General features: G+C 44.6%; 1 protein-coding gene across 4 annotated transcripts in view; it reads left to right on the top strand.

The window, feature by feature from the left end:
• The window catches only part of sptbn4b (spectrin, beta, non-erythrocytic 4b), a 45,755-nt gene that overhangs the window by 13,476 nt on the left and 9,506 nt on the right, over positions 1 to 22,773 (top strand). For 3 of the 4 annotated variants that reach the window (XM_079353650.1, XM_079353649.1, XM_079353652.1), the window contains exons 22-36: positions 802 to 1,004; positions 1,961 to 2,051; positions 6,372 to 6,518; positions 16,340 to 16,603; positions 18,770 to 18,994; positions 19,197 to 19,286; positions 19,373 to 19,651; positions 19,808 to 19,938; positions 20,461 to 20,665; positions 20,833 to 21,114; positions 21,247 to 21,381; positions 21,680 to 21,924; positions 22,024 to 22,162; positions 22,333 to 22,417; positions 22,532 to 22,728. In XM_079353650.1, the coding sequence (XP_079209776.1) occupies positions 802 to 1,004; positions 1,961 to 2,051; positions 6,372 to 6,518; positions 16,340 to 16,603; positions 18,770 to 18,994; positions 19,197 to 19,286; positions 19,373 to 19,651; positions 19,808 to 19,938; positions 20,461 to 20,665; positions 20,833 to 21,114; positions 21,247 to 21,381; positions 21,680 to 21,924; positions 22,024 to 22,162; positions 22,333 to 22,417; positions 22,532 to 22,728 (2,718 nt within the window). The remainder of the gene's footprint in view (positions 1 to 801; positions 1,005 to 1,960; positions 2,052 to 6,371; positions 6,519 to 16,339; positions 16,604 to 18,769; positions 18,995 to 19,196; positions 19,287 to 19,372; positions 19,652 to 19,807; positions 19,939 to 20,460; positions 20,666 to 20,832; positions 21,115 to 21,246; positions 21,382 to 21,679; positions 21,925 to 22,023; positions 22,163 to 22,332; positions 22,418 to 22,531; positions 22,729 to 22,773) is intronic. The other variant, XM_079353651.1, reaches the window with a different exon arrangement.

The raw sequence follows: 22,773 nt of genomic DNA, 5'->3' as shown, positions 1-22,773 counted from the left end.
TGTGTGTGTGTGTGTGTGTGTGTGTGTGTGTTGGCCAGAACGTCTCACTGTGTTTGATAACAGATCTTTACCAGGAACCGACTCCTCTCCTTACAGGCCTGAGGGCGGGGGTGGCATTTCTTCTTCAATGAGTATCAAAGACGTTTCAGATCTCTCTGTTGTTCTGCCTCCGTTTTTATTCTCCGTCTTTCTCTGTATCCAGAGGACAAACACATTTACACATTTGTTCAGTGTTTTTTTCTAAATCTTCTGTCTGAACAGAATTAAATCAACACACTTCTGTTTTTTCAGAAATGATAAAATGATGTGTCACTTCTCGATTTATAAAATCCATCAAATGAAAGAAAGATTTTTGAGATTTCATGAAGCAGGAAAAAAAAAACTTCTCGAGATTTGTTTTATTCCACCAACAGTCCAAACCAGAATAAATAAACGATCATATCAGACGTATAAAAGCAGCTAACACCAATAAATAAATCATCCAGGAGGTGATGGCTGTTTTTCTTTTTCACCCTTGTAATTTGGTTTGTTTAGGAGAAAAGACTAAGGGGGGCCAGTAGCCTAGTGGCGAGTGCACCCCCCTATGTACACAGACCACAGTCGACCAGGTTTGAATCCGACATGTGGCTCCTCCGTCTTTCCCTGTTTTCTGACTCTCTCTGCTGTCCGATCCGTCAAATGAAATAAAAGCAACAGAAAAAAAAGACCAAAAAGAATCCTTAAAATTTTTTTCACTAAATTCTGTTTGAATTCTTCATGATTTAAGTTTCTGAACCTTCTCTCGTCCTCTTCCTGATCCAGGAGTCGGCGCTGGCACACGTGGAGCTGCCCACCACGGTGGAGACGGTGGAAGCAGCCATCAAGAAGCACAAGGACTTCACCACCACCATGGAGCTGAACCTGCACAGGATCAAAGCCGTGATCGAGGCCGGCGAGAGCCTGATCAGCCAGAACAACATCTACTCCGAGCGCATCAAGGAACGCATCGACACGCTCGCCAACAGGTAAACACGGAAACACTCAACTCAGGCTGTTTATAAAAATCATTCATCGGGAGGAATTAAAGGATTATCATAAAGAGTTTTACATTGTACAACCTGTTTATGAATCACACTCTGAAAAATCAACGATTTCCATTAATGGAACTTTTCTGCGTCTCGACACCGTTGATCAATAAATCAATGAAAAGTTAAAGCTGCTCTTTTTCCCAGACTGAAAAGAGGAAGAAGTGAGATGTTTTTAAGGTCAACCTGTTGAACCGGTTGTCATAGATGGATACAGAAAGGAAACTGGAAGCTCACTCTCTTCACACGTCTTCAATGTGCTCAAACGGAGCTCCAGCTGCATCAGCACGCTCGCGCCTGGTTGTGCGTTGAGCGACGTTTAAGTAAACTCTGCAGCTGTTCAGACACAAAGACACGCGAATAAAAAACAAGAAGAAGAATAAGAGCTGGAGAGTCCGATGTTTAAAAAAGGAACAAAACACAGAGAAACAGAAGCTCCTCTGTTCAAACTGACACCTGACCATGAAATCTGTGTGATGGCTGAGGTTGGGCTGCTGGGTCTCTGTGTTTGGGGGGGTCGGGGGGTCGGGAGGGTCGGGGGTCCAACAATAGCAATTGAGGAACCATATGGGTTTGCGATTACATTTGCATAATTTAACTGATTGGACATTTATTTGTCTCCCGTGGGGGCGGAGAAATGAGCACAGGGCAACATCATTATTTCAATGTATCACGTTGTAATTGTGTGATAAATCATTTCTTAATTATGTTAATTACTCTAATGCAGGTACAACCAATCTGTCTTTTGTTTTCTTCATTCATCATCAAGTCCTCCTTCATTAATTTCAAATTATGTAAATGTTGTGAATTTTCTGTCCGAAACCAAAGAAGGTCAGAAAACAGATTTTTGAGCGTGTAAAGGTGTAAACTGAATAATGTGTCCGTCACTCTTTCAGGGGAAACCAGAACAGAGAGCTGGCCCAGCAGTGGCTGGACAAGCTGAACGACCAGTGGGAACTTCAGAGGTTTCTTCAGGACTGTCACGAGGTAGGAGGCAACAGTGTGATGTCAGAGCGAGGAAGCGAGAGGGTGGAAATCTCCTCGCCGACGCCCTCTAGAGGAAGTGCAGGATAACGTTTTTCACTATGGTCTCAGCGTCACTGTTCTCGTGCACGCTGTGACCTCCTGTTGTACTGATGAAATAGTTTCCACTCAGAGTTAAGTGCAGTCTTCTCTCGACCAATAGAAATCGTTTCACTCGTGTGTGTGTGTGTGTGTGTGTGTGTGTGTGTGTGTGTGTGTGTGTGTGTGTGTGTGTGTGTGTGTGTGTGTGTGTGTGTGTGTGACACGGCTCACCTCGGTCCGAACCTGCAGCCGCTCGCTCCTCCTGCAGAGTCATCACGGGTCTCTTTCTGGGCCAAAACCTTGTTTAGTTTCAGCAACTTTCTCTCTTTGGCTCGACTGAATAATTCAGCAGCACAGCTCCTCATCACTAATTCAGAGGAGGAAGAGTGTATCTGTGTGTGTGTGTGTGTGTGTGTGTGTCAGCGTGTGTGTGTGTCAGCGTGTGTGTGTGTGTGTGTGTGTGTGTGTGTCAGCGTGTGTGTGTGTCAGCGTGTGTGTCAGCTGTATACAGTATCTGTCTGTTCCTATGCGGTACGCCTTGTCTGTAGGGATACGGTGAGCACGAGGAGTCTTCCCCTGAGTGAGTGTGTGTGTGTGTGTGTGTGTGTGCGTGTGTGTGTGTGACACTGCAGGGTGTGTTCTGCTCTTTGACGCTGCGTCTTCCTGCATGCTGACCTTCACATTTTTGTTGTTGTACAACATCCAAAGCGTACTTTTTTTTCATTTATGACCTGCTGTCAGTCACAGCGTCCGACGCTGCTGCTGCTGCTGCTTCACGCCACACCAAGACAAATAGATCGAAAACAAGTGCAAAAACTCAACCGTACCAGCGGTGAACAGGAAGTGCTGGAATACTCGCCACAGCTGTAGTTAACGCCACACTCTCCCTAGATGGAGCTGCTCTTTTACAAATACTTTCCTCACGAGGCAGAAACAAAAAAAACCAAGCTGCAGAGACGTTGAAAGACCAGACTGAGTTTGTATTTACTGAAGTGTGTCAAACACACCTGTTTCTTTTTTCTTTGCCCATATCACTTTTGAATCTTCTCTCACCAGCAGCAACAGATCTGTGTCAAGTCTGTGGGCTCTCACTTTAATATGTGTTCAGGCGCTTTCTTCGTGATTGAATTTGTGGCAACACAGAAGTTCAACATTTATATTTAAAAAGACGTTTTTCTCTCTTATATAATTCTGAAATCCCTCTTCAGTCTGCCTTTTTTTTTTTTCTTATGAACGCTGATGTCTTTGGAAGTGAGGGGTATCGAAGCGGTGAACTCTTTGTCATAGTGCTGCAGCTTTTTACCTGGATTCACCTCCCGGTCTGTTTCAGCAAAAAGAGCAGGTGTGCAGCCCGAAGGCTGCAGAGCTGAACACAGTGTGTCCATAACACAAAAGTCCCTCTGTATGCACTTCCTCTCCACTGTGGCCTGGTTTCCTCATATATAATAAGAGATTTATTGTTTTATGTGTTACATAATTCAAACAAAAAAAAGCTAAGATCTGACTCTACTGAGAAATATCTTTTAAAATGTATTTTCTACTACTTGTAAAATACAATAATTTAAAATATTACTTTCAAATGAATCATTTATTTATGATTTTCAAATCAAAGGAGGATACGAATGAATAAATCAGTCTGAACACTGAATCTGTTCCTCGACTTTATAGAACAAAAGTCTCAAAGTCACAATAAAAATAACGTTTCTATTACTTTACTATTTATTGTGAGCGAAATAATATCACAATAAATCTAAATATAGTGAAGTTATTTTCAGTTTGCTCGAACGTTTGATTTAATTTTTCATTGTTTCTCAAACTGTGCTGACCTGAGGACGCGTTTAGGCTGTTTATTAATGAATAGATTAAACGTTTAAGTCTTCGTCCCTTGTTCCCTCCTCTTCGATCAGAATTTGTTGTTGTACAAAATCGGAAACAGGAAGTTAAAGGTCATGAAGCGGTGAAGTCCGATGGCGCAGCCATGAATCCCTCATTCATCCTTTTTTCTGTCTCCTTCTCCCCCCTCATACGTCACTCAGACCGACTGTGTCCTCCTCCCCCCTCCCTCCTCTCGTCTCATTCATGTTCTAACCCCCACACACACACACACACACACACACACACACACACTCCCTCTCTCCACCCTCCATTCATTTCCATCCTCACAGGGGGAGGGGGGGGGGCATCAGGCCGTGACCCTGCGTGACCTCTGCAGTCAGCGGACCTGCCTGCGTGTTCATTCATGCACACGTGTTTGAGAGTGCACGTACTCCTCAGTTTGCATGTGTGAGCGTGTGAGTCGTGTTTACTCGCGCTGTGTGTGTGTGATCGCTGTGGGATGAGGTGACGGCCCTCGAGCTGTAAATCCATCAAACTGCAGATCACCCCGATGTGTCTCTTTCCCCACTATCACACACTCACTCTCTCTCTGTGCAAACCTGTACTGTCTCGCTCGCTCGCTCTCTCTCTCTCTCTCTTTTCTCTCTGCTTTACCACTGCAGCAGCGTCAGGCGAGCTGGAGACTGAGAGTACAGCTGCAGAGAGAAAGCGAGGGATGGCAGAGGGGGGGTTGGTGTGTGTGTGTGTGTGTGTGTGTGTGTGTGTGTGTGCGTGGTGCGGGAGATGAAAGATGAAACAAAAGCAGCTGTGGAGGAGTCGTGAGTAAGGTGCCCTGAAAATGAATCTCCTCTTTGTAACTCAGGAGATTTTCTCTTCACCCTCACCCATCTACCTGCTCTGACACCATTTAAAACCCCCCACATCCCCCTCCTCCCCCCTCCTCCCCCCTCTCCTCTCCAGCTCAGCTTCATTAGCCATAACCGGTGAGCCTGGAGGCGCTGCCTGCATCCCTGCCCCCCCTCCAAAATCCCCAATCCCAGTCGTTCGCTCCTCCTCCTCCTCCTCCTCCGTCTATCAATTTCTCCTCCATCCATCCAGCCAGGCTGCCTGCTCACTCACTCTATCCCACTCGCTGTAGGTGTGAGGCAGGGGAGGGGAGGGGCATCCATCCACCGACTGGGCCGCCTGCCATTTTATTGTTTTTAGGAGGATCTTTCCTTTTTTTTTTTTTTTTTAATTTCTTTCTCTTCTACTTATTTCTTCAGTCGTCCTCATTCCTGCCCTCTCCCTCGTCACTGATCCGCCCCCACCCCTCCTCTCTCCACTCATAGTGGATACAGCGAATCCTCATAGCAAATACAGAGAGAGAGAGAGAGAGAGAGAGAGAGAGAAGAGGGAGGGGGAGCTCAGCCTCAGTTCGAAGTATCCAGTCTGTCTCCTCAGCCAGTATTGTTGTTATTTACCCTGCTGCTCGCCGTTTTCCTCCCTGCTCATCTTTTGTGTCGCTGTCCTCTGATCAGCTCTACAGAAGCCACCTTTCTACCCAGCTCCCTTTTTTTCTCTTTCCATTTTTTTTTTTGCCTTCTCCTTTTTCTCTCTCCGTGCGTCTCGGTGACGGAGAGAGAGCGTCTCTGCATGTGTGTGAAGGCAGACAAGCGAGGATGCGGAAACCGATGGCTGCCTGCAGCTGCCTCAGTCTTGTCGGTTGTTCCTGTTAAACGTTGCCGGTAAAACTGGGTTATTTGATTTCAGCTTCAGGTTGGGAGAGACAGACAGATGTGCAGGTGGAAATGTTGCATGCGGGTGTGAGAGCAGATGACAGAGAGGCGAGGAGGCTGCTGCTGTCAGCTCAGGAGAGAGGTGTTTCTACTGAGGTGTGTTTGTCCCATGAACACAGTCTGTGCAAAGCGTGTGTGTGTGTGTGTGTGTGTGTGTGTTTAAATCTGCGATGGACGACGGAGATGTGTGTGAGTGCTGGATGTTTACTGTGTGTGGGTGTGTGGATGCTGTTTTGTGTGTACATGTGAATTCCTGCCGCCATGCTTGTTGGTACACGTGTGTCAGCCTACATGTGCCTGCTGTGTGTCATTAAATATTCATGGTCCGGGGATTTGACCTTGTATCTTCAACTGTGGCTTTATCTGGTGTGATTATCGACACAAACTCATCTTTTTTAATTTTTAATTGTTCATTTTCGTGGTGTACAGAGGCTAATTAGAGGCCCGTATTTAAAATATTCGATAGAGATATTGTGGTCAAATTAAAAAAACAATTTTTTCCTAATAATTGTAGAACACACACATCAGTGTTTTTGATTCATCCAAGTTGCTTTTTTATTTTTTTTGTATTCGTGCCTATCCAGCACTGACCTTTCTCTCTCTCTCTCTCTCTCTTCATCTCGCCCAGCTCGGGGACTGGGTGTGTGAGAAGATGCTGATGGCGAGGGACAGTAGCCGAGACGAGACCCAGAAGCTTCACAAGAAATGGCTCAAGCATCAGGCCTTCATGGCCGAGTTGGCCCAGAATAAGGAATGGCTGGACAAAATTGAGAAGGTGAGTTCTGCTGAAGTGAAGTTCACACCGTTGGTGGATGTGGAATATTGTTTTGTAAAAGTTTATTGTGTGGTGTTTACAGATGGCACAGCTCATGGTGATAAGTATCCAGCGATTTGTCTTTCACAAGCTGAATGTGTGATGCTGATTTCTGCTGATTTGTACAGCAGTCCTTATATTCAACATTGTGCTAAATGTGCTTCATGAAAGTGTAACAAAGCAGCAGGAAGGGCAGAGAGTATGAGTGAGAGGGTTTTAAATAGAGCGGGCTGTGCTGTAACCTTCACCGCTGCCCCGTGTCCCGACAGCTTCAGTTTCATATCGAGGAGATGAATACTGCCCGTCATCGTGTCTTCAATCTGAACACGGCACAGAATGAGTCTCCTCAGTGTTTCTGCTTTGTGTTCACATGTCTGAGGTGACTGATCGCCTCAGGCTGCCTGTTTCTCATCACACGTTATTTTAGTCTCATTCACACTCACACACACACACACACACACACACACACACACACACACACACACACACACACACACTGGGTTTGGTGTTTGGCTTGTAAAGGTGATCGTTAAATTGGCATTGGTTGATATTGTAACTCAGATGGATGGTTATCATTAATATGTTTTCTGGCTGAATGACTGATAGATATTTATGTAATGACATCAAAAGAAACATTTTGATTTTATGCACAAGGAAGATAAAAATCAAGATTCTTGTCTACTAAGATTTAAAATCGATTCATAATATCAATATAATTCAGTCACTCTGTGCTCTTTAAGTTGGTAGAATGACAAGTAGAGCAACACGAAATTCAGCCAGTCTCACAGATGATTGAGTAGACCCCGAAGTATGGACTAATTCAAAAATAGAATTTGAATCCAGAATAATTTCGAATCAAAAATCATTTCTGATTCGGATCGTTACCCCAAGAATCAAAATCCAAATTGAATGGTGAGACCCCTGAAGATTCCTAATACAGACACAGGAACAGTTAAAAAGGAAAAGCCAAAGAAATGCTGTTTCTGCTGGGCGGGAGAGAAAAAAAAAAAAACATGACATATTTCCGTCTGAAACATTAAAAATAGCTTCACTGCTTTCCCTCCTGCTACGATGCTGCAAACAGTCGTCTGTGACATAATTTCTGGATCCTCTGCAGTCTCTTCTTTGGGCAGGGCGGAAACTAAACCGAGCTCCCCTGGTGGGAGTAGAGCGACGGAGCCATGTGTTAAACAGTAGCATGACGACCAACAGTTAGAATTACAGCTGAAACTATTGGTCAATGTGGTGATCGTTTAGAAGACGGAAAACAATCTGCAGCTTCTTCTCCAGTTCTTCTTGTTGTATTACATTACAGGAAACTCAAAGGTGTGTGTGTGTGTGTGTGTGTGTGTGTGATCACTGTGACGTTGTGCAGGCGGGCAGCTTCACCCACGACTGTACGCTGCTCATGATGTGTAATTACTGTAAGCCTGTTGCTGAGAGGCCAATCATTCCTCTACCTTTCTTCTTCTATATTGGGCGCAATGTGTGTGACATTGTGTGCTTGTTAGCGTGTGTACATGCGTGTGCGTGTGTGTGCTTGTGCGTGTGTGTGTGTGTGTCTATAATGCGAGCATATGATGTGAAGTGTGGAGAACGCAGCACAGTGAGGCCTGAGAGAGCGCTGAGTTTTTTCCGGTATAGATTCATGGGTCATGTGGTAATCTGAAGGCAGAGTTGGGTTACTGGAAAATGCTTAGGAGAGAGAGAGAGAGAGGGAGAGAGAGAGAGAGGGAGAGGGAGAGAGGGAGAGAGAGAGGGAGAGAGAGGGAGAGAGAGAGAGAGAGGGAGAGAGAGAGGGAGAGAGAGAGGGAGAGAGGGAGAGAGAGAGGGAGAGAGGGAGAGAGAGAGGGAGAGAGAGAGAGAGGAGAGAGAGAGAGAGAGAGAGAGAGGGAGAGAGAGAGGGAGAGAGGGAGAGAGAGAGAGAGAGGGAGAGAGAGAGAGAGAGAGAGAGAGAACTGCAGGTGAACAGATAAACAGACGATGGTGATTTGTGAAACAAGTGATCACTGTGGGGTTTTTTTGTCATCAGCAAGAATTAATTGGACAACAGTTTGGAAGTGAGTTTTGTGCATGAAATAAAAGAGCCCATTGTTGTTGTTACACCCACCATCTTAAGAATCAGCTTGTGGCCAAGTACAATCCTTTGTTTGCATCTTTAGATCTGAGGATGTCATTTGGCAGAAACAGAAACAGCCTACTCAACTCTCCTCACTGCTCAAACAACACACAAACATGTCTTGGTGTTTATATTTATTCTTTTTTTTTAAATGTGGGTCTGGTGAGTATTAATATATAATAATAATAATAATAATATCAGCAGGGAGATGGGGAGAAGGTGGATGCACTGTATGTTTTCTCACCTGAACATGTAGATAATGATTTATCAAAATGTCGTAATTGAGCATAAAAGATGAGACAGCATCTTTATTTTATATCTTTATATATTTATTTAAAAAAACGGAGCATCATAAAACATGTGGAGAAACATCTGTTTGTATTTGTTTTGGGGAGTAACTGATTCTTCTTCATTATTATCATATTATCCATAGTGCATATTATTATATTATTATAATTTATGCATAGTATCCTCATTAGATAGTTTGTATCGGTGTGCATCCCGCTCTTGTGTTTGCAGCTTCCTGTAGTCACAGCAGGCTGTCGAGCTGTTGGCAGATATTTAGACAGAGTTATAGCTTCTGAAGTTGTTGGGCAGCCATGTTTGTCCCATAAGCCTGTTCATGGCCGTTGCTTAGCAACAACCTTATTCTTTTTTTCTTCCTCTTCGTTTTTAAGTGTATGCATTTTGCATTTCATCGGAGTGGATCAGGATTTGTTTACTTTGCTGAAGAGTGTCAGAAATCAGTGTTTACTCCGTGCTGCAGCTCAGGTCCTCGTGTTAGTAAAAAAAAAAAAGCCTTTTATAATGAGAACATGTCATGTGGTTTAACTCTAAACAGCGACATCAGATCTCCCCGAGTACAACTGTAAATCCTCATTATTTAATTATTGATGTTGTTCTTTTCTCTCTGCAAACACTGTGTCTCTTGTGTCCTGGTTTTGTCTCGCTGCTTTTGTCCTCTGAGAGTCTCAGGTCTATTTATGTCATCGGGTAAGAGCCCTTCTCTCCCTTCAAGGACTGTGTCAAGCACATGGTCTGTTTTTAGGGTAGCGTCGGCCACCTGTGAGCGTCTCTGTATCTGTCGTGTTTCACCACATCTTTAGTGTCTCAGGTAGCCTTTAAGTTAAACCTTGAAGTGAAAACACTCGGGAAGTTTTCATCTCCTCTGTGAGTGCGTCTCACAACCAATCAGTGCTGTTTATGTGACACCAGCTGAGGAAGCTTTTTTTTTTTATTATTTCATTGTGATGCATTCAGCGTGCTGTGTCAGTTTGCACTGTGACGTCAAGCATCCAGCGGCAGTTTGTCACCTCTTCCTGTGCTTGAGGCGGTTGCCAGGCAACATCTGTCCCATCCTTTCTCCCTCGTTCTGTCTTTCCCCTCACAGGTGAAGGTCGTTCCTCCTTCCCATCTCTCTCTCTCTCTCTCTCTCTCTCTCTCTCTCTCTCTCTGACTAGATCTATATTTCTAAATATGCTCCAATCCAAATGGGACAAGAAACGACTCAACAGGAAGTGATGTAAGACGCAGCAGAGTGTTGAGAGGAGTCCCCCCCCCCCCCCCCCCCCCCGCCCAGCAGTAGGTGTTAATGTTGAGAAGTACAGAGGTCCAAATCTGAAAAGCTGCGGTTTGCAGTGTTCTGAGTGTGTGATGCTTCGTTAAATCAATAACTCTGCTGTTCTGTTGCTGCAGGATGACGCGCCCTCCAGTAGGCCTGCTGCTCGATTATGGCAAAAATCATAATCACTGTTGTGTTGATTAATACCAGAGTTCACCATTAAGAATCAGGATTACTCGTTGATTTTACAACATCTATCATCACATGCATTTATCCATCCTCCTAACGCCTCGACTACCAGCTTTAAAAAAACAAGCAATGCATTTAAAAACAGTACAAAAATATAAATATATAGGGTGCAGGTCGTGTAGTGGTTAGTGCACACGCCCCATGTTCGCAGGTCGAGTCCTCCAGACAGGTGACCTGGGTTCAATCTGACCTGTGGCTCCTTTTCCGCCTGTCATTTCTCTCTCTCTCTCTCTCTCTCTCTCTCCCTGATTTCTATTATCTAATATCCTTTTCTACAGGTGTAAAAAGCCCAAAAACAGATTTACAAATGAATAATAAATTAGCTATTTTTTTAAGTTAGCAGTGACGTAATTTTGTAGCTTTGTGTTTGTTTGAAGACCAGAGTGGAAATATTTTATTTAAAGCTAAAAAAGAAAGATTAATACCTCCTTTTTTTAATCATAAACTTGAATTTTTATCCAAAAATAGAACCTGAGTTTTTCTACATCCAAAGCTAAAAATCAATGTAACGGAGGTCTGCAACACCTCTAGTCCACATGCTGTTTGTATAGAAATGCCTCGTCAGTCTGCAATGTCTGTAATGCAACTCTGCAGTGATTTAGTCCAAATAGAAGCTGCTGGCGGTTCCGGGCGATTCGCTTCAGCTGCAGCAGATTGTGTTTGTTTGTGTATGTGAGAATGTGGGGGAGTGTGTGAGTGCACAGTGAAAATGGCCTCCTCCCAGTGCAGTTGCGAGCCGAGATCCTGTGGGCTTTCGCTTCCTGTGCGCTTTCTCTTCTGTCATGCTTGAAAAAAAAAAAAAAAACCTCATTCGGAAGAACAATGTTAGCCTCTGCTGCCCTGAACTGTCCCGCACGCTCTGTCACCGTATCACACACTGACAAACAAAGTGAATAAAGCTGCATCTGTAAACTGTGGATTTTTGCACACATCAATGAATTAACCTTTATTTATTATCTAAAGGTCACTGAGGGGACGATCCTTACTTACAGTGATATCAAGTCAGAGACAGAAGCAATTAAAAAAGAGGAATATGGGATACAGCTTTGAATGTACTAAAATAGATAATTAAAATGTTTGAGAAAAAAATTATAAAACAGTTACAGGCTGAAGTCAAGAGGTTTCAAATCCATTTTCCTGAAATGTCCAAAAGGTCAACGTGCCATTAAGCCAAGCAGACTGTAACTTGTTCCAGGAGTCAGACGCAGTAGAGACAACTCTGGGAAATGTTGACTTAAAGGTCACATGTTGTCCTCCACTTCAGTGTAAATAAGTCTCACAGCTCCCCAAAACATGTGTGTGAAGTGTGTTGTTGTAAATCCACTCTGATCCTGTATTTGATCATGTCTATAAACCCCTCTATTTCAGCCCTGCTCAGAACAGGCTGTTTCTGTGTCTGTAGCTTTAAATATGTAAATGAGCTGTTTCTGTGTCTGTAGCTTTAAATATGTAAATGAGCTGTGTCTGACCACGCCCCCTCTGGAGAAGGGCTCGGGTGTACTCGGTGCTTTCTGGCTCCATGTCCTATTGTTTACGGTGAGAAGGCAGAACAAACACCTAGCTGTGGGAGTGTCACCCGCATGGGGGAGGGGCTACTGCCCTTTGTGATGTCATGATGTTTTGAATGCACATCAATGAGTATTTGACACAGAAATTTGCTGTTATGTTTTTAATTTCCTTCGTTATCTCCGGTCATAAGCAGGCACAACACTGTTCACGCAGCTTTCATGGTGGCGTTTAAAGATATCAGAGGCTGAGAGAGAGAGACTATGTGGCATGTTGGACTTTCTTTGAATGAATTAGATTTAATGCTTTAGATTCCCTCTTAAAAATAAAAACATCCACAAGCTCTTTTAAATGCTGTTTTAGATTCTGCTATAGGATCAGGGATTTCTTCCATCGCACAAACTGTCAAAGAAAAGAAAAGATATGTGGGAAACATCAGGGGGGGAAAAAAGATGGAAAACATGAGATTTTCCGTGATGACATTCGTGAGCTGTCAGTCCAACGAGAGCGAGCTGAGCGTCCACTCAACACCACTTCCATAAATAATTACGTAAGGTGAAAGAAACGTGATTCAAACACGACGGTAACCACTCTTGGTCATCGTCGAGTTTCTCACTCTGACCTCAATACGTCTCACAAACTGTGCAGGAGCTTCTGCCTGCACCGCTGATAGCGCTCCATCCTTCCCACACTGAGTTTGAACCGGATTCTGTTCAGCTCTATTTTCAGCTGAATGTATATTTAGACCATCTATTCCTGCTAAATTTCAAAGAACAAAATAAAAGGTGATCTGATGACGTCGTTTCTGAACTCACTCGTCTTTTTATGCGTTTGTCCCACAACAGTTACCCTCTTCATCTGCTGATTCAGAATTAAGTTGGGAGGGTGATATCCAACCAGCGTGCAGCGTCTGTCTCACTCCTCGCTCACTGAATCGTACAATAGCAAAGTGCAGTGAAACGAAATAATGCTTCTTGTTTGTTCACAAACCTCTCAGAGCTCTCAGGTCCAACGGGCGGACTCGAGGCTTTGAGGAGAGAAAATAAAATAAAAATCTCAGTCCATCAGTCAAAGTGATGCTCTTAGAGTCGGACAGAGATGTGTGTGTGTGTGTGTGTGTGTGTGTGTGTGTGTGTATACAGTTAGTGCCTGCTTGATGGCATGAATCACAAAAACACGGGACGTGATGGTAAACTGTCCAGTTTGCCAAACGGCACGGAAGAGCTTGGGAAGCTCCCTGACTGGAGTCGTACCAGCAGCCCTTTAAACAATGAGGTGAAAAAAAGCACATTAAGGGTTAAATCACAAATATCATAAATTGTCAAAATCTTCCGTCAGTCAATGATTTTTCACACTCCACATGTTTCAAACAACACGATGTGCTTCATGCAGTATGAAAAAATAACTTTGTTTTTACTGAGTTGATTTGAGCCTGTTAAATTCAAAAACAGGTTCCTCCTCAGTAATGACGTCACTCATGTGGGTGTTCAGGACTTCTTCTTCTTCTTCTGTTGCCATGTTTTTAAAGCAGGTATCCATATTTACATGTTTACTCGTGTCGTGTGTCAAGTTTAAAAATGATGAAATCCTCTACAGCGCTAATTCAGAGCTTAAAGTTAAATCTTCCAAAAGCGTGAAGATGGCTGGTTGGAAGTATTTCTGGGAGAAGTTTTGAATGACTTTTACCTGCTTGGGAGTTTATTTACATTTGATCACTTTTCCAGTGTTAAAAAAACAAAAAAAAAACTTTGCTTTGAGTTCATGTGGATGGTTTCTGCTGCATCAACACCTGAGAACCTTTGACGCTTTAAGTTTGACCGTACAAAGACTTTTTTTTTTTTTTGTATTGGTGGAGTAAATATTGAGTCAGTATCTTGCAGTGGGCTGACGGTGACCAGCAGAGTGTCGGCAGTGACGCCCAGCTGCAGATGTCTGCTGTAATATACAGAGCAGACAGCAGAGCGGGGAAGCCCCATCTGTTACTGTGAGCCTCACTTCCTGTCCTGCAGACTTGTCTCCCTCCTGTGTGTCTTCACTTCACGTAGATCATCTTTTCTGTTTTAACCATCGTCACTCACGGCAACACAGAAACGCCCTTCTCAGTGTCATCACTGGAACGAGGAGGCTCGTATAGGTCGAGATACAGATCTGTTTAAACAGCCGTGCAGAGAGAGAGAGAGAGAGACGTGGTGGAGACTTCTCTGATGACTCTCGGGGAAAATATGAAACTGCACGCAGAGACGGCCGAGCCTGATCTTAAACGTTCACGTCAGGTATACGAGATGGACGTGGATTTTCCCATCACATGCTGCAGGGCTCTGAGCAGCAGAACACCGTGCTCCTCTGTGAACTGCAGACGTGTGAGTACGTGTGAGTGTGGAGCGGCGGCGGCTCGGAGCCCGTGGGTGATGCTGCTCGAGCCCACGCAGCACTCCCACTTACTGCAGAGGACAGAATACATCAGCAGCCAGGGGAAGGAGAGCTGACGCATTAACACTGGAACTACAGGACAATGAGTGCTGGAGCCTGATGTGCAGCTTTTAAATCCCTATGCGCTTTTTCTGTGTGTGTGTGTGTGTGTGTGTGTGTGTGTGTGTGTGTGTGTGTGTGTGATAATCTACATACACTCATTTACAGCTGAGCGATGCCTCTTCAGTGTGCCCCACTAAGATATGAGGAAGTTTGTCTTTCAGGAAAACTTCTAAACTTTCTGTTCTCTTTCTTCTTCGACTCGTTTTTCTCTTCACCGGCACACAGCTGCTTTTTTTTTTTTTTTTAAGCCAAATTAATTTTTCATTTATTTAATGAACCGATAAGTGAGTTCAGATCATCTCACACTCCTGCCAGATATTTGTCTCAAATGTAGAAGATGTCACGGCAACAAGCTTGTTGATGGTTTCGGGTGACTTCTGACCCGTGTCGTTTTGAGAGTGACTCATTTTTACTTTTAGAAGAAGTCACTCTGACATCTTGGAGTGAGCACAGATCTGCTCAGCTGTTGTCAAACAGCCGGTCCGGGGGTTTGCACTGGAAACATTTTCATCACTTCAGTCACGTCCAGCTCCAGGTGTCTGTAGGTCAAAATGTGAGTTAGTCAGGCTCGATGAGAGACTAAACCTACCAGCTGCCTGCGCTGGATATCTGTTCAGTCTTCAGCAGAAAAAGAAGGTCAGAATATCACGTCGATTATCTGTCAAATAGGGAATCAGCGCCGTGGTCGTGACGTTCACTTCTTTACCTGCACTAGTGTTAGCAGCCGTGTTGCTTTATTAAATAATAATGTAAAGACTTTGGTTCCTTCTTCCTGTCCTCTCTTCGACACATTTTACACGCTCACACAGACGCACACACATTTACACACAAACAGAAAAACACGGGTTTTTGAAAAAAGATGAATTTCAATTGGATGGGGGGAAGGACTTCATGCTGGGGGAGGCTGAATGGGGGGAAAAAAGGAAGGGAGCAGGTGTACATAAGGAATTGTGTGTGTGTGTGAGTGAGTGTGTGTGTGTGTGTGTGTGTGTGTGTGGGGGCGGGGTATAAAAGGGGGTTCGAGTCAGGAGGAGGTACAAAAGGGGGCAGAAATATGAAAAAGAACGGGAGAAGCGGGGAGGGGAGTGTGAGGTAATTTATGAGGCATTTTATACAACAAGGTCTAATCTCTTCACACACACACACACACACACACACACACCGCTCAGTTCTACCAACAAAAGATTCAGTGAATACTAAAAGACAGACATGACATCATATTTTAAACATATCTGTTGCAGTTTTTTGTCTCGTATTTCAAATCCTACATTTTTCCTTTTAATTTTAATGAAGAAACAAAATCCTGATCGAGAAGCTGAAGCTTGATGTTTGTCTTGTTTTGACTCGTTTTTGAGCCGCGATTGTTGCAGCTCAACATTCAGTGTTTTATATTTTATGACAAAATGTGTTTTCTTGTTTTTAATCGTTGATCAGACAATGTGACATGTCGAGCGTGGATTTAGACCATAAGAATACAATAACATCTTCATAATGTCACCTGATACTCGTTTGCCAGCTTCTAAATGTGAAATGAGCTCGTTTGATCAGAGCAGCTGAATATTTTGGCCTGAATTTGCACGACGATGAAGAATAAACATGCTTAAAGAGGATGAGTGTATGTTGATAAATCCCAGGTGTCCTCGAGAGACAAAGGTTCACTGACTCGCGCTGCAGTCATGTGACTAAATGAGAGTGTTTTCATTCTTTTTCAGACATGCTTCAGATTGTTCGACTCTCATTATGTCATTATCACCTCAAATGGTCCTGGTTGGATCTCAGTCTGACGCCTGTGTTGTCTCTGATCCCTCCGTCCAGGAGGGCCAGCAGCTGATCCAGGAGAAGCCGGAGCTCAGCCCAGTCGTTCGGAGGAAGCTGGAGGAGATCAGGGAGTGCTGGCAGGATCTGGAGAGCACCACCCAGGCAAAAGCCCGCCAGCTCTTTGAGGCCAACAAGGCCGACCTGCTGGTTCAGAGCTATGAAAGCCTCGATCAGAGACTGGGCCAGCTGGAGGGTCAGCTGGTCTACGTGGACCCGGGACAGGACCTCACCACTGTCAACAAGCAGTTGAAAAAACTACAGGTATGTAGAGTTTAAACATATACAGTGACATGAAGGCAGGTTCTCTTTAAAGTGGGGTTTTCATGATTAAAAAAAAAAAAAAAACATCTTTGTCCACATGAAAACGCTGAACGCACTTTTACGTCCGTTATGAGCACTCCAAGTCCAGAACCAGGTCCATGACCAGCTGAAATCCTTTCATTCATTACAAAGTGTCACGTGCAGTATGTGTAGGCGTGTAAGAAGGCGTGTAAGTTTCATCTTAAAGCTCAACCTGTTTTTTTTTTTCTTTTTAAGGCTTCATATTTGTCTTGTTTTCTGTGAATGAGGTTTTACAGCTTTAATAGAGCTCACGTTTTGTTTAGTTTTTCTGCCAGTTTGAGTTCAGTTCTTCGAGCTCCACTCGTTTATCGTTTCCACACAGAAGACGTTCTCGTCTCATTAATAATGAAACCAAACATCACGTTCGGCACTTTTCACCGTGTTGCCTTCGACGCTTTCTCTTCAGCTCTTCATCTCATCCCAGCCTCTCCGACTCTGTCACCTTTTTAAGCCGACGGCAACTTTGATTCATTTTGAGATGCTCTCGAAATGCCGTGAAGCGATCGGCGTCCCTGTCACCGTCAAGTGTGGATCCTTCAAAATAAAAGACTTCATGATGGAGTCGCTGATTTTCAAACTAAATCAGCCGAGTTGAGTTGAAATGAGATGAAATGAAATCAACGTTTTTATTAGCCGTGCATCAAAGTGAACCTGTTATATTATCATTTTCTTCCATCAACATTGAGTTTAAAACATCATATAAAATATTAAAATGGATTCATAGATTTTGTCTTTATTTGTGCATGTATATTTTTTGTTTTATTTGCCCTGAATCTCCTCAGACCAGACTTTAATTCTTCAGACGAACGTCTTCCTGTGCTCTTAATCCTCGATACTTAACGTCTCACATGTGTTGGATCTGATGGGATGGTTCCTCCGTCTGTTGTCTGTCCATATCGTACACATGGAGAATCATGAAAGTCTTCCATTAGGAGTCACATCTGCAGCGTTGTTCAGCATGTCTTACGATAGATGAATATGTAGAAGTAAACAGTCGTGTGACGTCGGGATCAAACTCTTCCCTCTGAGTTCTTGACTCAGGAACATCAGGGCAGATTCATTCTTCCATTACGTCGTCATTTCAGAACATGTCTCACTGTCCTCTCCCACAGCATGCAGCTTTTCAGCTTCCTTTAACAGGCCGCCATTAGCACTGCTTTACCATCCTCACTCCAAACTCCACTACCCAGCATCCATCCTGGCAAGGGGCACAGTAAGCTTCACACTTCATGTCTGACTTTTGCTTTTTTCCTTTTGAGTTATTTCAGCCCCATCTTTGTTTTTTCATGCAGATATTTTTTAACCCATTTAGACTCTGATGATGAGACGTCTTCTATGAACATGAGTGAACGTTTCAGTTTTCAGTTAAAGACAATAGTTTGAAGCTTTCAGATGTTTAATTTGAGTAAAAATTCTCTGCAGTTTCTCTGTGAAACTTCAAGTTTTTTAAACGTGACTTAGGTTGTAGAGGATTTTATTTATTTATTTTTGGGGGGGCGTCCTTGGGTTTAAATGGGTTAATAAATCAAAATTTCTGATATTTCTATGTTTTTAAACAATTATTATTTTATTCAAACATTAACAGAGAGATTGCAACAACCCTTTTTTTTCTGTCATCGTTCTGCCATGTTTCACTTTTTCTGCCTTTCAGGGGTGAAAGAGAAACCGAAGATGCTAACATGCCTTCTGCTGCACTTTATGTTTAATTTTTTTAATAGCCACAGACGCCGATAGCCCTTAGTATGGGGGGATTTTACTCATCATTTAGTTTGTAAAAATCACTTATTCTTTATTGACCTTTATTTTATTAAAAATGTCTGTAAATTGTTCGTTTGAAACTCTTTTAGCACGTTAGCTTTGTTTCACTTGACACATTCAGGAGTCACCTTAAATCTGTGTCAGAATTAAAACTAGAAAAACATGAACTGAAGATTATTTACAAAAACAAACTCACTCCTCTGTTCACTTCTATCGTGTCTCTGATGTTCTCTAAACTACCTCAGTCCTTCTCTCCTGATCAACACGACTTCTTTTCCTCCGACTGTTTTAAACTTTCACTCCACTCCTCCTCCCTCTCCTCATCAGACCATGGAGACCCAGATGGAGGCGTGGTACAAGGAGGTGGGTCAGCTGCAGGTGCAGGTGTCCACCATCCCGCAGCACACGCAGGTGAAGGAGAAGGTCGGCGGGCGGCAGGCTGCCGTGGAGGCCAGGATGGTTCGTCTGATCGAGCCGCTGAAGGAGAGGCGGCGCATCCTGCTGGCGTCGAAGGAAGTTCACCAAGTCGGACGAGACCTGGAAGACGAGATTGTTAGTTTGATCGCTGACTCACAAAAACACACAAAAAAATGTTTTCATCAGTTTATTAATTAATGTTCAAATGACGTCTGCTACGTTTGAGAGATCGCTCTGTCTTCGACTTCATCATTATTGAGATTTAAGACGGTGTTTCTGTAAATGTGCAGAAACAGTCACATGCAGTGCATGAGGTGTCTTCCTGTTGTGTTTGTAGTTGTGGATTCAGGAGCGCCTCCCCATGGCCATGTGTCAGGAGCACGGCTCCACTCTGCAGGAGGTCCAGCAGCTCATGAAAAAGAACCAGGTAAAAAAAAAATCAGGCAGTGATTTGTACAACAGAAACATCGGCTTGACTTAACCACCTTAACTTTAATGCTTTGTCTCCTCCAGACTCTGCAGAGGGAGCTGCAGGGCCACCGGAGCAGGATCGATGACGTTCTAGAGCGGGCAGGGATCATAGCATCCATACGCAGCCCCGAGGCCGACTGCGTGAGGGCGGGGCACGACCAGCTGGCCCAGTTATGGGCTCTGCTCTGGGTGGAGACTGAGAGGAGGCAGCTGGTTCTGGACGCCATGTACCAGGCCCAGCAGTACTACTTTGACACTGCCGAGGTGGAGAGCTGGCTTAGCGAGCAGGAGCTGCACATGATGAACGAGGAGAAGGGGAAGGTGGGCGGGGCTTAATGCTTCATTCATTTTGTTTGGAAACGAACCCTAACAAATCTCGGTCCTCTTTACATTGACTGAACGTTTACACCACACGGTCAGGTGAGATAACGTGTGTTTTTTTTTTTTTGTGCACGTGCGTCGTCCTCCTCCCAACAGGATGAACCGAGCACACTGCAGCTTCTGAAGAAACACTTGATCCTGGAACAGACCATCGAGGACTACGCTGAGACCATCGGCCTGCTGTCGCAGCAGTGTCGGCAGCTGTTGGAGATGGGCCATCCAGACTGGTGAGCATGTAAACACACAGATTTGCCAACAAGATTTATTTTTTTTTATTCGCAACAAATAAATTCAACAAATCCTCTCAAATGTCTGCATTCTGACCACAGCGTAAAGTTATGGTCAGACTATTTTATTTTGAAAAATCAAAAGAGGCCAGTGGATGAAATGAACTGGATTACTGAAAACCAGACTGGTTTGAGCTGACGGGAAGGTGGCAGCTCTTATTTAAGCATGTGTTACAACACTGGGTTTCTAATCCTGCATGGTTTCAGCAGACTCACACTTCATGTCCTGTTGCACAACTTATCTCAAGATGGCTCCACAGACTTGAAAAAATGAGTTGACCGTCATGGTGGAAGAAGAGATTTACAGCTTTTAATTTAGAGATGAAACATCTGCTGCAACTACGTGATGCGTGATGATGATGTTTGAGGTCAAGCGGGGTCAAAAGGTCTGAAGTCGTGGTCGGAAGCAAACCCTGACAATGAATGCAAATAAAAACCAGAGTTCTGTTCTGTGTTCCTCAGCGAGCAGATCAGCAAGCGGCAGTCTCAGATCGACCGTCTGTACGTGTCTCTGAAGGACCTGGTGGAGGAGAGGAAGAGCCGCCTGGAGCAGCAGTACTGGCTCTACCAGCTCAACAGGGAGGTGGACGAGCTGGAGCAGTGGATCGCTCAGAGGGAGGTGGTCGCCAGCTCGCCTGAACTCGGTCAAGACTTCGAGCACGTTACCGTAAGTGTGTCAGCAGATGGTGCTGGTGGATGGTTAACAGATTCAGGAGACATTTTTATAACATCAGTGCCATGAAGATTTACACAGTGAATAAATGACTTACATTGAAAGCATATGAAGAATTACAAACACCTTTCTAAATCTAATCTGTTATTTTTTATATTTAGTTTCCCTTGTGTCTTCTGCCACTACAACACCACCAGGTCCTGCAGGAGAAGTTTACAGAGTTTGCGTCGGAGACGGGCAGCGTGGGGCAGGAGCGAGTGACCGCCGTGAACCAGATGGTGGACGAGCTCATCGACTACGGCCACTCGGAGGCTGCGACCATCGCTGAGTGGAAGGACGGAGTGAACGAGGCCTGGGCGGATCTGCTGGAACTGATGGAGACTCGGGCGCAGATGCTTGCCGCCTCTCACCAGCTGCACAAGTTTTTCTCTGACTGCAGAGAGGTGAAATGTCGATTTATGATTCCATATGATTCCATCATATGTTAACCAAAATGTTCAGATGTTTCATTCTTGTCACTGCGTGCTACGATCCTTCTCATATGTTCTCTTTTTTTTTTTTTTTTTTTTTTGCAGATTTTGACTCAAATTGAGGACAAACATCAGAGGCTGCCGGAGCTTCGGGCTCGTCAGGGCAGCACTGCCAACACCAGCACCCTGCAGAGACTCCTGCACAGCTTTGAACAGGACATCCAGCTGCTGGTCACACAAGTAAACAAACACACACACGAGCATCGAGCATGTCACATAACCCGAACAAAGCTTACATGGGAGTTTAAATCTTTGTATTTCAAGTAGCTGCATGAAGTCTCTGTGAAAAACACATAATCACAGCTGCTCTGCATCCACTCCTGTGACAGAGCCTGGACTGACCAAACAGCTGTCAGAGCAGCTGGGTTTTCTGCATCATTTGGAAAACAAACTCTCTCCCTCTCTCTCTCTCTTTATGTATATATATTTCATTTCTGATTCCTCCGTTTTACTAAAGTCTGCTGTCGACCTGCTCCAGGTGCGTCAGCTGCAGGAGAGCGCGGCCCAGCTGAGGACGGTGTACGCCGGGGAGAAGGCGGATGCCATCGCCTGCTGCGAGCATGACGTGATGCAGTACTGGAAAGAGCTGCTTACGTCCTGCGAGGAGTGTCGACTGCAGATCACCACCGAGACAGACAAGCTGAGGTTCTTCGGCTTGGTCCGAGATCAGATCATTTGGATGGACTCAATCATCTGTCAGATCGGGGCGGGAGAGAAGCCCAGGTAGCTTTTCATTTCCACCTCAGTGTTACGTCAAGGTACTTAAAGCATGCACAGGAGAGAATATAAAAAACGTGATGAACTCGTCTGCTGTTCCTGCAGGGACGTGTCCTCAGTCGAGGTGCTGATGAATTATCACCAGAGTCTGAAGAGCGAAGTGGACGCTCGCAGCCAGAGCACGCTAGAGTGTATCGAGATGGGTAAAACCCTGCTGGCTGCTAGAAACCCGGCAGCTGAAGAGGTACGTTTAAATGATCGAAAAGACAAAATCAGTGCAGCTGCATTCATGACGTTTCATTTTTAAGCGCAAAAATGCATTGAAAAACTTTTGGCAAAGATTGAATAGTTTTTTTGTTCTGGTGCTGGGATTTAGCACGACATGATCCTGACAAGTGGTGTTTTGATTTTCAGATCAAGGAGAAGCTTGAGAAGGTGATTGGTAAGCAGCTTGAGCTGTCTGAGAAGTGGGACAAGCACTGGGAAGTCCTACAGCAGTGTGAGTTTCTGCACACACACACACACACATACGCCTGTAATCTTTTTAGTTGTACGCTACATTTTGGCGTGAAAAGAAATGCCGTTGTCCTACATGCATCCTCTCCCCTCTCAGTGCTGGAGGTTCACCAGTTTGCCCAGGAGGCGGTGGTGGCTGAAGCGTGGCTGACCGCTCAGGAGCCGTTCATCAGCAGCAAGGAGCTGGGAGGGAGCGTCGACGAGGTGGAGCAGCTGATTCGTCGACACGAGGCCTTCCGCAAAGCTGCTGCCACCTGGGAGGAGCGATTCAGCTCACTGCGACGACTCACCACGGTATCCTACCTTCTACGCCGTCGCTGTCAATACACACCGGCGAGA

Source organism: Symphodus melops (genome assembly GCF_947650265.1).
Source record: "Symphodus melops genome assembly, chromosome: 10".
NCBI classification, from domain to species: domain Eukaryota; kingdom Metazoa; phylum Chordata; class Actinopteri; order Labriformes; family Labridae; genus Symphodus; species Symphodus melops.
Note: the sequence above shows the minus strand (reverse complement) of the source record. Positions and strands in the feature narration are given on the sequence as shown.